Source organism: Sinocyclocheilus rhinocerous, unplaced genomic scaffold (genome assembly GCF_001515625.1).
Source record: "Sinocyclocheilus rhinocerous isolate Xijiao unplaced genomic scaffold, SAMN03320098_v1.1 scaffold594, whole genome shotgun sequence".
Taxonomy (NCBI): domain Eukaryota; kingdom Metazoa; phylum Chordata; class Actinopteri; order Cypriniformes; family Cyprinidae; genus Sinocyclocheilus; species Sinocyclocheilus rhinocerous.
The window spans coordinates 1,297,965-1,314,233 of NW_015645059.1; the positions used below are offsets into that span (position 1 = coordinate 1,297,965).

At 35.8% G+C, this 16,269-nt stretch overlaps 2 protein-coding genes across 8 annotated transcripts; both read right to left on the bottom strand.

The window, feature by feature from the left end:
* Window positions 1–184: 184 nt before the first annotated feature.
* On the bottom strand, window positions 185–12,431 carry LOC107705195 (hepatocyte nuclear factor 4-gamma-like). Of its 6 annotated transcripts, none has more exons than XM_016508383.1 (10): window positions 12,334–12,431; window positions 6,879–7,047; window positions 5,253–5,347; window positions 4,219–4,325; window positions 3,547–3,705; window positions 2,637–2,724; window positions 2,410–2,562; window positions 2,080–2,316; window positions 825–938; window positions 185–578 (listed from the first exon to the last, which is right to left on the bottom strand). In XM_016508383.1, the coding sequence occupies exons 2-10, from the start codon at window positions 7,040–7,042 to the stop codon at window positions 445–447; spliced, it is 1,251 nt and encodes a 416-aa protein (XP_016363869.1). In that variant the 5' UTR covers window positions 7,043–7,047; window positions 12,334–12,431; the 3' UTR covers window positions 185–444. The 6 variants fall into 6 exon arrangements, with proteins under 6 accessions (XP_016363869.1, XP_016363868.1, XP_016363867.1 ...); XM_016508382.1 differs by having other exon boundaries at window positions 12,317–12,431; XM_016508381.1 differs by having other exon boundaries at window positions 3,547–3,702; window positions 12,182–12,431.
* Window positions 12,432–13,243: 812 nt separating this feature from the next.
* Window positions 13,244–16,233, bottom strand: LOC107705196 (probable G-protein coupled receptor 141). 2 transcript variants are annotated; one of them, XM_016508384.1, is made up of 2 exons: window positions 16,086–16,233; window positions 13,244–15,011 (listed from the first exon to the last, which is right to left on the bottom strand). In XM_016508384.1, exon 2 carries the CDS (start codon window positions 14,988–14,990, stop codon window positions 14,073–14,075), a length of 918 nt encoding a protein of 305 aa, XP_016363870.1. In that variant the 5' UTR covers window positions 14,991–15,011; window positions 16,086–16,233; the 3' UTR covers window positions 13,244–14,072. The 2 variants fall into 2 exon arrangements, with proteins under 2 accessions (XP_016363870.1, XP_016363871.1); XM_016508385.1 differs by lacking the exon at window positions 16,086–16,233 and adding an exon at window positions 15,235–15,263.
* Between the last annotated feature and the right edge of the window lie 36 nt (window positions 16,234–16,269).

Genomic DNA, 16,269 nt, shown 5'->3' on the forward strand with positions numbered 1-16,269 from the left:
TAAATAGTTATTAAATATACAACACAACATAAAAACCTCAGGCACTAAGAGCATTTATTGTGTTTAAGGGCACATTTTCAAGCAAAAATTAACATTTCTTTAGAGTTGCATAGTATAATTTTGTTAATAAATTAAATCTTGACTTTTTATTAATACAAAAAATGTTGATAAGTCTCTTGTAACTGGCAATAATTTGTTATTAAAAACTAATATTGTCTACATTTACTAGGTTACCAGCGGTAGGCTAATACAAGGAGAAATACATTTTTAATGAAATACTTTTTTCAATTAGTGGTGATCCACTTAGACAATAAATTTGGAATTTTTTTGTAACGTTCTCTTTCAATCAGATAAATATGTTGCGCTGGATGTGCGGAAGGGCATAACTCACACAGTTTACACGTATACTGTACAAACACACAGGGCCTGTGGCAGAGAGGAGACTCAAAGGGGAGGCTTGGGAGAGGGTCTGTTTGGCATGGGCTGTGGCGGGAGCAGGAGAACCGGGCTGCCGGGTGGCTTGTAGGCCTCCTGGTTCTGTACTGAAGTGGGAGATGGAATGGGGGTATCTGGGGATGCTGAAGAGACAGAAACGTAAAAAAAAATGTAGCAAAAGCTATATAAGCCTATAAAAAACTATAAAATGCACTTTGTGAAGCTTAAAATATAATGAGCAAATGATTCAAATCAGGGTTATTATCATAAAGTAAAACTAAACCTAAACCACTTCACTGATTCATTTTTATTTCTCACCAATGTCCGATGTCTGGTATTTAAACCACTTACTTTATTTAGGGACAGATACATAAAAGGCTATGTCTTACCCATCTGCTGTGAGTGTGCAGGTCCTGGGATGGAGCTAATGACTATGGTCTGTCCCATTATTGGAAACTGAGGGTGACCATTGTGATGTAAATGAGGTTGCTCCGTGGTTAGACCTGCAAAAATAAATTAATAACTAAATCACAGAGGTGGTAATGTGGCATTTGCCTACACACAATTCCGATATCTAAAAAAATAAGTTAAAAATATTAAAAAAAATAATGCTACAATAATGATTTATATTTTGAGCAGTTAGGTCAGATTTGGTTGGGAAATTTCATGCTCACCTAATTCATCTGTGCCTGCTTACTTGTCCAAAAGTAAAAAAAAAAAAAAAAATGCCTACTATACTGTGGCATATATACTGCTTCCAGATTTCAAGTCTCAATGTAATGTAAATAGAATGCAGGTATTTTTGCCGGTCAAAACACGGAAATGAGCATTTTAGCACTTTCGGTTCCACTGTCCTGAAGTCAATGGGTTTTTTGAATGGCTTTCTGGTTAAATGCCTGAAATAAGCTTAACGCAAGCTCACGGTATTTTCACATTCTGTTCAACAACATAAAAGACATCTTTTACTTTTCTGGAAAAAGGACTACAGAGGTTAAACGTCATTACACCATTACGAGCTCTTGCAAACTATTCTAACTCAAAACTTCATGGAAAATGTTTTCTAAATAAAGACTGAAAGAGATGTCGGAAGCTTATTTGTGTAGTTTATAGGCTGAGTTTAGCTTTTTACTTCTGCCGATTGTATTTAGGCTTCAAAATTCAGCTGTGTTCATTTGTGAAGATTATCATGAGGATCAAAATGTGGATCAAATGTGTAAAATCCTCAACTTTTGTTAGTCACAGAGAGAATTTTTCTGTAACAATCCAAAAGCCAGTGGTAAAATCCAATTGGTTTTTGTTTAGGGAACCAGGGTGATGCAAACTTTTGGCTTGGCCTACAAAAATCTGTCAACACTTGGTTCTATCCACTGATTGTTGATTAGATTGAGATAGATAATAATGATGTTAGCCTTAGCATGCACAAGTCCTACCCTAGTCAAATATGGTATACTAATACAGCAAATGCATCATTTTGCCTCATCATTTTACATCATTTTGCAGTATAATACACAGTATTATAAGAAAAAGTTTAAGCAGACTTGCTTCCGAATGAAGTACTTGCTTTCACCTAGTTTAAAAAAATGATCATGAAGCATTTTCCTGCTCCAAGAGCCCCTGCAATTCAATGCTTCACCTCATACTCACCCCCAAGAAGCATCTCCTGCAGCAGGTTATCTATCTTGGCAAGACCGAAAAGCTTGATAAACTGTAGCTGCTCAATCATCTGCCAGGTGATGCTTTGCAGAGTAGGAAGTAGCAGCAAAAGCTCCCCGAATCGCCCACGCGAGTCATACTGCCGGTCATTAATGTAGTCTTCCAGACTCATTTGAACCTGATAGCGCATCGCCTTGATCTTAGAAGGATCTCTTAAGCTTTTGGTGTCTAGATGTTAAAAAACAGAGATAGTAACATGTATGGCTCTGTTTCAGGATTGATACTGGGTGTGAAATGAATGCTCTGCTTCATTCGTTATACCAGGGTCGAAGAACACAATGGCCTTTAGAGCTGCGTATTCATTGTTGTCAATTTGGATGTCCTGGAAGGATAGAACCAGTTCATCCAAGACTCGGATAGATACGCGACCTATTTCTGGCTCAGGGCAGTTTCGATGGACAACGCAGCCATTTCCTGCATGGAAAATGGAAATCTGTCTATTTACAGTATAATTATGTTGAAAAGTGAAAATAACTATTAGAAGTTACCTAGAAGCAAGAGATCTTTGTATGGCATTGACCTTTTAGCCACACCAAGCAGAAGATGCTCTCCGGCATGAGCTCGTAATAAACTAACCTGGAAGAAAAATGAGGCCTGGTTTAACATGTTTCTGTAAACCACAGTTAAAATGAATATCTGCTATACTACAGTGAAATATAAAAATAAATAAATAAATAAATAAATGTATTAATTAAAAAAACTAAACGTATTAATTTATAAATAAAATTGCATTTATTTGATCAAAAATACAGCAAAAACATTCATATAATATTGTAAATGTTATTCAAATTAAAAACAATATTTTAATATATTTTAAAAATGTAATTTATTCCTGTGAAGGCAAAGCTGAATTTTCAGCAGCCTTTACTCCAGTCTTCAGTGTTAATAATTGAATATTATTTTCTCAGAACATTTTAAATGGAATTAGAAAAAGTAGAAACATGGTGTAGTTACAGTCTCTACCAGCAGGTGCCCTGCTTACTAGTTGAATGCATGCGTCCATAAATTAAAATTAAAATAAAAATTCAGTATAATGCAAAATGAGTAATTAATTTTGGCCTGAAAGAAAAAGACTGCAAATTTTAAATGCATAAAAAAACGATGCAAAAATTTTTTTGCCAACTTTTAGTAATACACTAGCATTCTCTATATAGTAAAAGACCTCAACGCTAACAGACATGGAGTAAAGGATATTTTTTTCATTCTTTAAGGTCATTTTTTTAAATATTGGAAGGGAAAAATCTGAAATTTAGAGCAACACAGACAGCGTGCTAAATGGAGGCTAAACTGAGTCAGCCATGTGAATAGCAAATATTGAGCTTCACTGAACGGCCCTGCAATTTAACCCAAGGGCCTCCCCAATTAGCACAGCCAGTGTTGCTTTCCAACGGCCATTACCTGGTCATCAAGTGGCAATTCGCCGAAGGCTGGGATGTATTTAGCCCACTCTACCAGAACAAGCAGCTGTTGCTTCATAGATTCACAGACGTCACTGATAGTGGCTGATTTTTTCTCTGAAACATCAGCAGGGCCCATTGGGCTGGCGGCGTTGATCTGCTGGGAGACAAACGAGAGAAGAACCGAATTTACCATGTCCTCTAAAAATGCTTTTGCACAGGCTGTTACCTCGCTCTCAGAGTAAATTCACGCAGGTACTCATGCAGATAATTAGAAATGTTGATGACACAGACTGATGCTTAAAGAAAGCAGCGCTCAGTTGTTATTTATCTCTCTTTGTCATTAATGACTACTGAGCAGAACTTCATCAGAGTTACTGTAATGAACCCTCTCTTCCTTCTTTAATCAGCCCTGTTGGTTAATTTTTGTCTTTGGTGACTATTTATCTCTAGCATAATGCATTAAAACCATACACCTTTGCTTTAATTGACAATCACAGCAATAATTTATTGCTCAAAAGCAATAAATGTTACTGCCGCAGATACCGTAACTATATGCATGTTTTTATTTTCCGTATCTCTGCCCTTCTCTACAGATATTCTTTCTCTTTCTTTTTGTGTGTGTGTGAGAGAGAGAGAGAGCGTTTCGATTAACCTTGATAGGACAGTTTACCTGCTGCGAGAGAGCTTCAGCGTGAGCCAGGGCCGTGATTGGCGGCAGGTCATGTGAGTCTTGTATGGTCCTCCTCAAGCTGATACGGTCCCGTTCATTTTGCACAGCTGAAAACAAGCACAAACAATTTTGCTGATTAGTGAGCTAATAACAGTTAAGAAATATTACTGATTAGCCAAGATGATGGGTGTGTTTCTCAAGCTTATTTACAGAAAATCTCACACATTGCCAAGACATTGCCAAATTCATTGTGATGTATTTTAACATCATTAAACGTAAAACACAGACTAAAATGACCTTTTTGCCACACCTTCCAATGAGGAACACATTGGGAAATTTTACAAGCCATAAATATTTCCTACTGGACATGTTACTGGGTATTTCACATTATACAGTTTTTATTTTTGAGTATTTTTTCAAGACTTTTCTTTATGAAAATTGAACTTTTGTAACCTTTTTCGAAATTAAATTGCTGATGTGTCATTTTTCTCATATCTAGACTTTTGACTTTTGACATTGGTTCAAACTTGAGAAGATGCCTACTGAACAAAGAGCTTAAACCAGCCTAAGATTGTTTGTTGGTCTTAACCAGTCTCCTAGCCTGGTTTTCAATCTAGTAAACACCAGGTGCATCACCAAGGTAAACCATCTTAAACCAGCTAAGACCAATAAACCATCTAAGGCTGGATTTTCAGAAGGAATAGGAAACAATGGTGAGCAAATTAAAAATAATACATGACTGGCGTGCAAAACCCTGCCTAAGCTAGAGGTAAAACTTTAACTGACCGCAGTCCTGAACAACGTGTACGCACGGAAAGTGAGGTGGAGAGCACATGATCACCCATCATAAAAGTCTAAGTCAAGGTTATACAGCCAATAAACTAAACATCCTTGTGTAATCAGGGCAAGTTTTATGGCATCATCCATTATACTCTCTCGAGTTCCCTCTTCCTTGTTACTCCATAAGCTATCTGTTCGAAACTGTGGGAAAAGGGAGTATTTGTGGGGAAAAAGTATACATATAAAATGTTTACCTTCTTTCTTCATTCCAGCTCGAAAGCATTTGTGAAGTCTGCAGAAACGACACTGGTTCCTTTTGTCTTTATCAACAACGCATTGACGATTAAACCTGCCCAAAAGTAAAAAATAAATAAATAAAGACTATCTCTTAAGAATAAAACTTTATCTGGTTAATAATGTATCTGGTGATGACTTTAATTTCACTAAACAAATCCAGTTGCTTAATTGATTCTTTATTGATTCAGTTTCTGTTGATTTTTATATGGACATGGCAGAAGTAGTGGCTTATGGTCCAGCGAACTGGTCTAATAGTGATTCATTAGACTAATTCAAACTGATAACTCACAAGTTTGAGACTGATTCATGAGTATTTTTGACTGATTCATTAAAGAAACTGAGGCACTCAACCGTGAAACTGATAACTCACAAGTTCAAGACTGATTCCTGAGTCATACTGAATGATTCATCAAAAAGAATTGGGTCATTAAAGGCACTCAATTATGAATCAGACTCATGCTTAATGTATACTTATGTTTGAAAAGATTTTCTTAAATTAAAAAAAACAGCTCTTGATTCCCATCCTATAGCGTTGTTATAGTTAACTAAAACTAAAACTATTGAAAAAAAATTTTTTTACTGTAATAAATATTAAATTAAAATTACACAAAAAATTTTTAAAAAAAACGAAGTGAAAAGTTGTATGCACTAAAATTACTAAAACTGAATAACAAATGAAGAGTTTGGTTCCAAAACGCGATAAACGCCATTTTTAAAAAAAATTTAGTTTCCGCCAAAATCAGTATTGTATCTGGTCGGTATTGAAAAGTCAATTTTTACTTTTACGCAAAATGCGATATCCGCCGAGTTATTCTGTCATGTTTTCTCCCTTTTTTTCCAAACCGCGACAAACACCTGTCTCCCTTCTCTGCAGAATGCGAGATATCTTCTCAACCAATCACAGTGCACCATTCCACGCACTGTAGACAGTAATGGCGGTGCTTTGAATACACCCGGCATCCTAGTTTTCTTCATGTATTTGGTACTTTGTGATCAACAAACAAACTTAGGGCTGCACGATAAATCGCATGTGACTGTCATGCGCATCTCGTCAGTAAAGCCGGTTCTGTGATTATTAGCCTAATAGTAAATTTCCATCACGTGCTTTCAGATGGAGCGGCATTTAATACACAGAGCCGTGGATCACTGCTATATCGCGTTCATAATCGCAGATGAGTCACATTCGATTATGAACGTGATATTGCGTAGCTTGTCAGTTTTATTAATGCCATTAATGTTTTTGATAATACAGCGTATAGCACTAGTCAAGTAAATGAATGTAACATGGCAAAGATGAATGCACTTTTGGAAGTTGAATGTAAGGGAAATGTAATTTTGGAATTTCTGTGGTTTAATGTGATATAATAAACTAATAAAGTACATAAATGAAAATATAAATATTTTTAAAAACTAATACTAAAACTAAACTCAAATGAAAATGAAAACAGGAAATAAAAACATTCAAACAACTAATAAATACCATAATAGTACATAAATAATACTACAATAAACACAACACATTTTTCACCACATAAAAATGATTTTCATTACAAAACCATCTCGGTTGGATGAGTGCGATGTACCTGCAGGAGTAGACATGACTCTTTCTGATGCTCCGGCGGAAGAATCCTTTGCAGCCATCACAGCTGGAGGCGCCATAATGTTTACCTGTGGCTTTATCGCCACAGATTGAGCAGTTGGAGCTCACGCCATTTTCTCCTTGACTGATGTTGGGCTCTGTCGGCATGTTTTCTGTGAAAAACAACATGGACAGTCAAAACTGAAATCATCACACATAATGTAACTGGCTGCCACCTGAACACTTTGGTTTGAGTTGCAACAACAGTTCAGTCAAGTGAGGGCTTGATGATTCACTTGGGTAGCTCATTCATAAAAGGCTTTAGATTATTTAAAACAGAGAATCATGTCCATTGTACATCCAGAACATTAAATAGTGGGAATCTACTGCTCTAAGCTTCTAGATGCTATGCTAATCCAAGTTAGCTAACAACCAAAGAGGCCTAGTGAGTCTCATAAAGCTACAGGACGATGCGTCTATCAAATCTCGGCCTTTTTACTCGGTCGCTCAATCATAACAGCTAACGAGGAGAATGAGGAAGAATTCTGCATAAGTGAACAAAGGATGCTCATCCTAAAAGACCTTCTAATGCAACAGAGAGTGGCACCCTTCTGTTCATACAGACAAGAATAAAAAATCAATCATTCCTTTGTGCATCCAAAATCATAACATTTCAACAAAAGAAATGCAGCAGGGGACTTTAGCCTTTTATGCGCCGAGACTGATTGGAGCCTCCTGCTGTTGTAGGACAGACTTAATTAGGATTAGCCTCCGTTTTATCGCATAGATAGATATTCAATGGAGATTGACATCTCGTGGATAAATGTTAATGTGGGTTGAAAGCAATCTCTTCTGATTCAGTATATTCCCAAAGTGATTCCTTCTCATTTCGGAATAAAACATAATTTGAACGCAAAGGGCACATGTGGTCACAGAGAGCCAATTCATCTTGTTGGCTTTCGTACATTTGCAGAGCGTGTTTGGAAGTATTTCGTTTCAGAGTAAGGTGATACAGAACTTGAATCAGTTGGCAAACAATTTCAATACAGTCACAGCTTTATGGGCTTAATTAAGAAGTAGTTCACCCAAAAATAAAAATTCTGCAGATATTTGGAAAAATATTGGTAGCCAAAGAGTTTTGGTTACCATTGACAATATGGAGAAACAAACATCTGAGACATTTCTCAAAATATCTTCTCATGTGTTTCACAGATGAAAGAAATTCATACATTTTGGAATAATATGAGGGTGAGTAAATGATGTCCTTTTTGGGTGCACAACCCCAGCACATTAAAGAAAGCTGAAGAATGCCAAGATTTGTTTACAAATTAGCTGAATACAACAACCAATCCATCCAAATGCTATCCTACACTATATTAAATGTATTTGCATGCAAACACTTCAACTCAAAACGTGAATTTTGCTTATTGCACATGTTGATTAATACTTACTAACATACTTGATTAAAATTAGCTAATGCAACAAAATGCTTGTTGCTATACATCACTGTGTGCAATCCATTTAAATTTGTAAAATATTTTATTTGATCCATTTCCATTTATCTTTTTTTTTTTTTTTAATCCAGTTCCCAGCATGGATGGTTTGAGTACAAAAAACGTAAGTAGCCTAATGCATTTGGGCTGATATGTGGTGTAAAATAATGTTTATGATATATTTTGGAATTAATTATTGTAGATGTTACCATGCAAAGCACATTTTTAGGTTCACTTTTTTTAGTGCAACTGCTAGTCAGCATTTAACTGCAGCAGATTCAGTCTAGTCAGTATGACAGATCTAATTTTATTGGGTTTACTCCAATACATTTCCATTATATAAGATATTTGGGTAAAGTTTACTGATTATTTTAAGAAAATCCAACTGAATTAAGTTCAGCCAAAGAACTTTTGTCTAGCTGTCCATCTGCATGCCAGAGACTGTGCGTTTGCCTTTAAATAGTTTGTATTCCAGTTATTTTATGGCCTTTCTCTATCTCTGTGTTTCGATGCACTGTAAAGAACTGTAAAGATAACTGGGAAATCTCTTCAGCAATTTTAGCATTAGGTTAATGGAGAACCAAAGTGGATAAATCACATCAGATTGTGGTGACGTAATCGTGCCAGTAACCTAAGGAGTCTAAAAGAATTGCCCTATCCAAAATGTACCTTTGAGCAACAAATTTCCCACAATGCCCCAGTGTGACTGTCCCTTTACATTCATTTTTTTGTATAAAATACAAAATAACATCATTGGACAAACATTATTTCACGCCTCAAAATATCTGAGTTCACTGTTGCTCTTGTATTGCTTTGAATTAACTTTGCAGCTGTACAAAATATATTGACTTTACACCTAAACGTACCCCATTTTGTCCTATTTTCCTAACCTATGAACCCATGGAGATCCCAGTCTCTAATCCTGAGACTCAGAACTCTTTTCTCAGGATTTGAGCGAAACCTCTGTTGAATTTTAAACCGAATGAAAAGACTTTCAAAACAGTTAGCTAACAATTATCTCCTTTAGGTTGAGGTAAATGATTCTGCTGGGACGAATCATTCCAGACAGCTATTAAACCAGCCATGACATGGCGTCCGTCCCCTCCAGACACGTTTGAGTCAGTCATACTAAGCCAAATTAACACCCACATCAGTTATAGAACCTGTGAACTGACATGACTTTAATTAACATTTTAATAACAACACTATAACACAAACAAACTTTAAGCATAATGATCATTTGTTTACTAGTCCAAGCAGCATCAACCGCATCGGCAACTTCGAAAGTACTTTAAAAAAAAACACATATTTTGGACAAATTGCACAGCACTCACCACTACAATAAAGCACTTCTGCGTTCTCAAAGCCCAATGTGCTATAGGTTGGGTCCAGGCCCTCGCAGTAATTGGCTACATCCATGTCCAACAAGGATTTAGGAAGAGGAGATGGTGAAAACTTCATCCCTGCCTGGCTATCTCTACTTAAAGTCGTCCCGGGACAGTGTCTCTTGAAAAGAGAACTGAGGGCAGCCTTAGGTTGACCATCTCTTCAGAATGCTGATTTGTCGTCTTCTAAGACAAGGGAGGAGCCTTGGCCAAGACTCCTCACCTCCTTGAACAGAACTTATCTTCTCACCTTATCCTATACTTAGAAGGATGAAGAGATAACAGTATTCCCCATTTGTTCCAGAAAGGAACATGAAGGTTTTATTGGTGCAGCACAACCAACAAGTCCTATTCTCAGGCAAAATGACACTCTTACAGAGTAATGCACCGTCCCAAAACCAAAAACTGGCAAAGACTGCAGCACCACTGAGCTTCCATTTGTAAACAAAGACTTCAAAATGAAGGGGAGATCTCAACTTCTGTTAAATCAGTGGAGTTCTCCAAGCTTGAGATATATTTAAAATAATATTTAAAAATGAGGTATATTAGCATTTCCTGGATTCTGTTGCAATGATCTAATCATAGACATAATTTACATTCATCTGACACAAATTCTGTTTTGCATGTTAACTTTTATATAAAGTAGATTGAGACACTGAAGAATTATTTGAATGTAATATTTTGAATCTATGAGTCATTGATGAGCCATTCTTCTTAAAGAGATAGTTCACCCAAAAATGACATTTCTGTTATTTATTCACATTATTCTCATTCTTTCTAAACTTACACTATAAAAATGATTTTTCAAAGATGTAAATAAAACCCCCCAAAAAATGTGTCTTTCTACTTCTAAATTTCACATTTAATTCAATGTGTCGCTTGCCATTTCTTTTTAATTAATTGTGAAATTTACTAGCAATTTCTTAGTGATCATTGTTTCAAAGTAAATCTTTCACCGATTTTTTGTATGTATTCCTTTTTTTCTGTGGAACAAAGAAGAAGAGATTTTTGACAAATTAATCAGGTGATGTTTTTTTGTCCATGCATTTTGTGTTCCGCAGAATAAACAAATGCATACAGATTTGGAATGACATGAGGCTAAACTATCCTTTTAAGAGTTTTAAAAATAATAATAATTATTATTATTATTATAAAAAAATAAACACATTGCAGCATCATCAGGCCTGTACAATGCATGTGCAAACGCATAAAGGAAACAAAACAAATGTTGAAAAAAAATTCATCTCTGGCCTATAATTTTTTTTTTTTTTTTTAAACATTCAACTTTAATGAAAAACTTTGCTATTTGGCTTCTTTAAGAGTTCGTCAGATTTTAGAAGAACTGTGGTTTTACAAGTAGGCTACTGGGTTTTTCTGTACATTAAATTGCCTTGTGGTACAATTTAATCAACTATAGAAAGTCAAACAAAATAGCAACATTGCTGTACAAGTAGGTCATAACAAAAACAGAAAGACGACAAAATATTAAAATAATAATAACAATTTTTTGAAGTACTTGAGGTTAGATTCGTTATGCACAGGGATACTATGTATAGGGATACACATCACACAAGTTACATTTTAACTTCACTCTAACAAACAATGTTTTAAATGAGGAAGTGCAAAAATGTTCACGTGATAAGAGTTTGGTGAGGCCATCTATTTTCAATAGATTGCATTACACCTCACTATCAGCTTCGATGCAGAGAGATGAATACTGTACATAAAATCATATTGCAAAATACTCTCCACATTACTAGTTGATCTGTCATACCACTTCAACAGTTAAATAAATTCAAGGTCAAACTAGAATTGTTTGGAAGTAAAATATCACTCCAGGACTGTGAAAAACTCACAGTATCAAGGCAGTACATTCAGTTTTGTATAAAAGAGCCCTTTAATGTCACTTCTATAGGCTACAGGCAACTGAAATAATTACGATCTGACCTAAATCATATTAAGGCACATAATTAATGTAGAAGGCGACCTTTTAAAGTATTAAATTAGCAAAGCAAATATAATTGTGACAATGTAAACTACAAAATAAATATTTTAAAACATTTTTCAGCAATATTGGATATAAAATATGAAATAGAATAATTTAATAAGCACTGCTTATTTGTTTTACCAACATAAAATTTCAGAAAACACAAAAATCCTACGTTTTCTTCAGTATGGAACACCTATACATTTCTATTCGTCAATACGAAAAATTATAATAAAACACGACTAGAGACTAACCTAATTTAGGGAATGCTGACGTCACAACTGCACGAGCGATCTTTTTTTTTTCCCGTCAAAATGTAGTAGCATAAGAACTTGTTTAAAGACTACATAAAAGGTAGGAACAAACGTTTTAACGGATTTTTTCCCCTTTCTTTAACTGGCCCACAATTCAATGACCGCAACGTAAAACTATCTGGTCTTACCTTCTCCACGTCCAACAACGATTTGCATTAATCCACCAAAACCCAAACAAACGTGTCAAAATTTTATGCTAATAAATATGATATTTAGGCTGATATAGAGAGCAAATGAAGTGTTTAACATGTCAAAAGCCTCACATTGGACAATAGCCTACTTTTGGTGGTGTTGGGGGAGCCTCATTAGATCGATTTACTAAACAAACTGAAAGTTGGGTGGAGATGTTAAACAGTAACTAGCCCCAATAAAACACAACACATGGATCGTTTTGCCTGTGCGTGGGTTCACGCCGTAAAGAACGCAGACAAACGAAGCCTAAAGACAAGATGGAACACATCTGAATTTATAATATCATAAATATGAAACCGATATTTTTGTCTTTTCAGAAAACAAGTAAAAAACCTACTTATAAACACTGGTTGAACCCTGATGGCACAACTCCTAGTTACAGAAATATTGTTTTACCTTTCAACTAGGCTACTTCAAATCCGGTCTTTGACGTTCTCCAATTTTATCAGAAGAGGGCGCCAAATCTCTATTTTCCTCTCTTTTAATAAGAGGTCGAACATCGGTTGGCCATTGTTTTATCACATAACTGAACATAAAACCATATTTAAAACTCACATATTTAAACAATCGAGTGGTTTCATTTTTGCATGAGTCTAAAATCGTCCCCAAATATGAAACTAACTGACGCTCTATCACGAGTTTTCGTGTCGCGAGTTATAGGCTAAATAATTTGAAAAACCTAGAGATATACTGTAATAGAGAACTAAAAACATTTTTTATTTCATCATGACTCATTTTGCACTACATAGATGTTTATCCAGTTAAAATGCTCTCTAAAATAAGACTGCCACCACATCCCAGCTCATAAAATATGTAAGAACTTTTGCAACTTCCCATTATGGTATGAACATTTTGGAATGGTCTTTGAATGTTAAAAACCTCAATTTTTAACGTTTAAAAAACTTTTTTTTTTTCTTCATTATGTGAACACTAGAGGAAAAAAAAAGTGAACGTTCCATTTTATCATTATGGGAACGTTCTGGATTAGGCCTATACTTTTGAAAGTTCCCTAAACGTTCTGAAACGTGTAGCCTATAATAATATAAGTATAACGTTTCAAAAACATTAGAGGAAAAGAAAACCGATGTAGGCTATATTTTGTGCTGACGCTTTGAGAGCACAACATGGAATGAACATTCTATTATTGGAAGAATGTTTATTCATAAATTTGAGATACCCTTGCCAAAAGATTAACCAAAGTTCTGAGAAGGTAGGCCTTATTTTCACTGAGCTGCATTCAAGTTCGTTCAGTTATATGTGTAAATATAATAGCTGTCAAAGGTTCGCTGTAAAATTAAACCTTAACATGTATTTTGCTTTTCTATCTCCACAAAAGCATATCAAAACAAACGTCATTTCAAATCATCCGAAAGACTTGAATACCATGATAACCATTATCACTACAGTCATTATAAACACATAACTATCGAATGATAGCCTACTGTAGTAACACTGTTACTTTAATGTATAGGCTACCATGTATTTATCATGGTAGGCCTACTGGAATTTACATGATCAAAAACAAAACAAAACAAAACACAGGCCTGTTTTTTTTCAAGAGCATTCAAACAATGTAAAAAGCTTTCAGAATCACAGCTACCACACTTAATATTTGCAGTAATTTCTATGGTATTTTGGCACAAAACGGCTAACATGGTATATATAGGCTACATTTTGCCAAGGCTGATGCTCATTACCTTCACCTTATAATTATAACACTCGTTTTCTGTTAAAACAGTTTCCAGTTTCCATTTGCAGACCCTGATTTACGGGTAGTGAATAGTGATGCGGAAAATGGTGTCTATGTTCAGTATTTATCCGCTTTATTTATCCGGTCCAGCACACTTTATATATGTTCTTCCCAGTGAACGTCAGCATGTCGAAACACGTAAGCCCAGTGATGGCCAGAAACACTTCATTTATCTGATGAAGGTCTCCAATGTTGTTCAGGTATTGTAGCCTAAAAAGGTGGTATGGTACCAGGCACGTGAGCATGATGAGGACAAAGCTGAGGTTTTTTATTTGGACCCAAAACTCCTGCTGGGAGTGGCTGGCGGGGCCGTACTTGAGGATCATCGAGCGTAGGATGATCACCTGGATGCAGGTCTGAAGACACGACACCGTGATAATAAAGATGGATAGAACCATGTTCAGGGCGTAGACATAGTTATGTATTTCATCTCCAAATTTGAAGCACTGCTTTTCTGGTAGGTTTATGGTTTTCTGTCCGTATTGTATCAGCACGAGGGGCAGCATGATGATTAACAGGATGAACCACACCAGAGCGCTCGCGCCCAGCCCATGCAGCCTCGTGTAGAACTCAGTCCGCTGCGTTTTCTTGTAAAAATGCAGGAAACGAACCGTGAGTAGGATGGAGTAGATGGTAAACACCATGTATATGTGGATATGCACCATGGCGCTGACCAGTTTACAGAATCCCTGACCCAGCTGCCACGTTTGGGACACGTAGTAGTAGATTCTGAACGGCACAGTGAGCAGGAAAAGAAAGTGTGCGACCATCAAGTTCAGGAAGGCGATGGTGGTTAACGAGCGAATGTTGGTTTTTAACAAGCTGATCATGACGGTTAAGCCTGTGATGCCAACCAGAAGGACTGCAGTGTAAATGATGATCAGGGCAACTCTGAAGGGCTCGGTGAAGTGTGCCTGGTCCAAGGGGGCTTCTGAAGTTGGGCTGGTTGTCACTGCGGGGCTGGTGATATTGTCGACTGTGGTGTTCATCGCCATGGTTCCTAGTGAGAAAACATACTGGAAGACAAATGTGAGAAAGTCATTGAATAGATGCAAAAGGTATCTGCTATGTTTTAGTCTTAGTTAAACTCACTACTACACTTTAAAGAATGTTTGAATCGTTATAACAGCATGTTTGTTTACATTGATTTTACTCACAAAGATTATTTTCAGCGATTTAACTCTGTATTATTCATGAGTAATTATTCAAAAAAGTTTAGAAATCTAATCTTTTACTCACCCTCGTGTCATTCCAAACCCGTAGAACTTTCTTTCTGTGGAACATAACAAACGATATTTTAAAGAATGTTGTTAACCAAAGATTGTTAGTTTCCATTGACTTCCACCGTATGAAGACAAAAATACTTAAAATATGTTTGTTCCACAGAAAAATGAAGAAGAAGAAAAGTTTTACATGGTTGGAACGACATGAGGGTGAGTAAATATCGACGGAATTGTGTATACAGTAAGGTTCCATTTTTTAACATTAGTTACCTTTATCAGATAGCATGAACTAACAATGAAAAATACTTATAAACCATTTGTTAATAATGTTCATGTCAACATTTACTAATATTAATGAAATCAAAGTTGTTTCTGTTAATATTATGTAACTGACCTGAGCTAACATACACCAACAATGAACCGTTATATATTTATTACTTAAAGTTAACAAAGTTTAAATATAACAAATGTATTGCTCATTGTTAGTTCATGTGTTAATGCATTAACTAATGTAATCTTACTGTAAACAGCTACATAAGTTTGGAGTTTGAGTAGGTAACAGTTTTATTATAGTGTACTGTAGAAACAGACCAATAAAAAGTAAATGTATAAGTAAATGTATTTTATAAATCCTCTTTGCACTCCTTTAAAGTTTAACTTGGAGTACTTTATGTATCTCTTTGTAGCTCTTTTGAAAGTGGCAAACAAGCCACAACCTACTGTATGTGTACATGTATGGTGGTTCTTTTCAGAAAATCAGATGAAAGCAAGACATTTCAACTATCTTTTACAATACAGTGCATTTAAAATGTTAAAATTAGTATTCAAAATGAACAGCCTAATGAGACAATGAAGCAAGATACTTACCCTCTGAACAGCAACGCAGAAGTCGACAATGGCAGAGCAGATGAGGAAGTAAGGTAATGTGTTTGTTGCATCTGCTCCTCACCCATTTAGAAACCACTATTTTAACACATTCTCTCGATGCGGCAGCCAGGCTGCTGTTTGTTTTTATGGTTCACACACACACTGTTGCACATTTGACATTTCA

Coding starts and splice junctions, on each gene's coding strand:
- LOC107705195 (XM_016508377.1), bottom strand. CDS start 9,828: ATGAAGTTTTCACCATCTCCTCTTCCTAAATCCTTGTTGGACATGGAT. Junction 2,725..3,546: donor AATTGCCACTTGATGACCAG/GTAATGGCCGTT, acceptor TTTTTCTTCCAG/GTTAGTTTATTACGAGCTCA. Junction 2,317..2,409: donor CATTGTGTTCTTCGACCCTG/GTATAACGAATG, acceptor TTTAACATCTAG/ACACCAAAAGCTTAAGAGAT.
- LOC107705196 (XM_016508384.1), bottom strand. CDS start 14,990: ATGGCGATGAACACCACAGTCGACAATATCACCAGCCCCGCAGTGACA.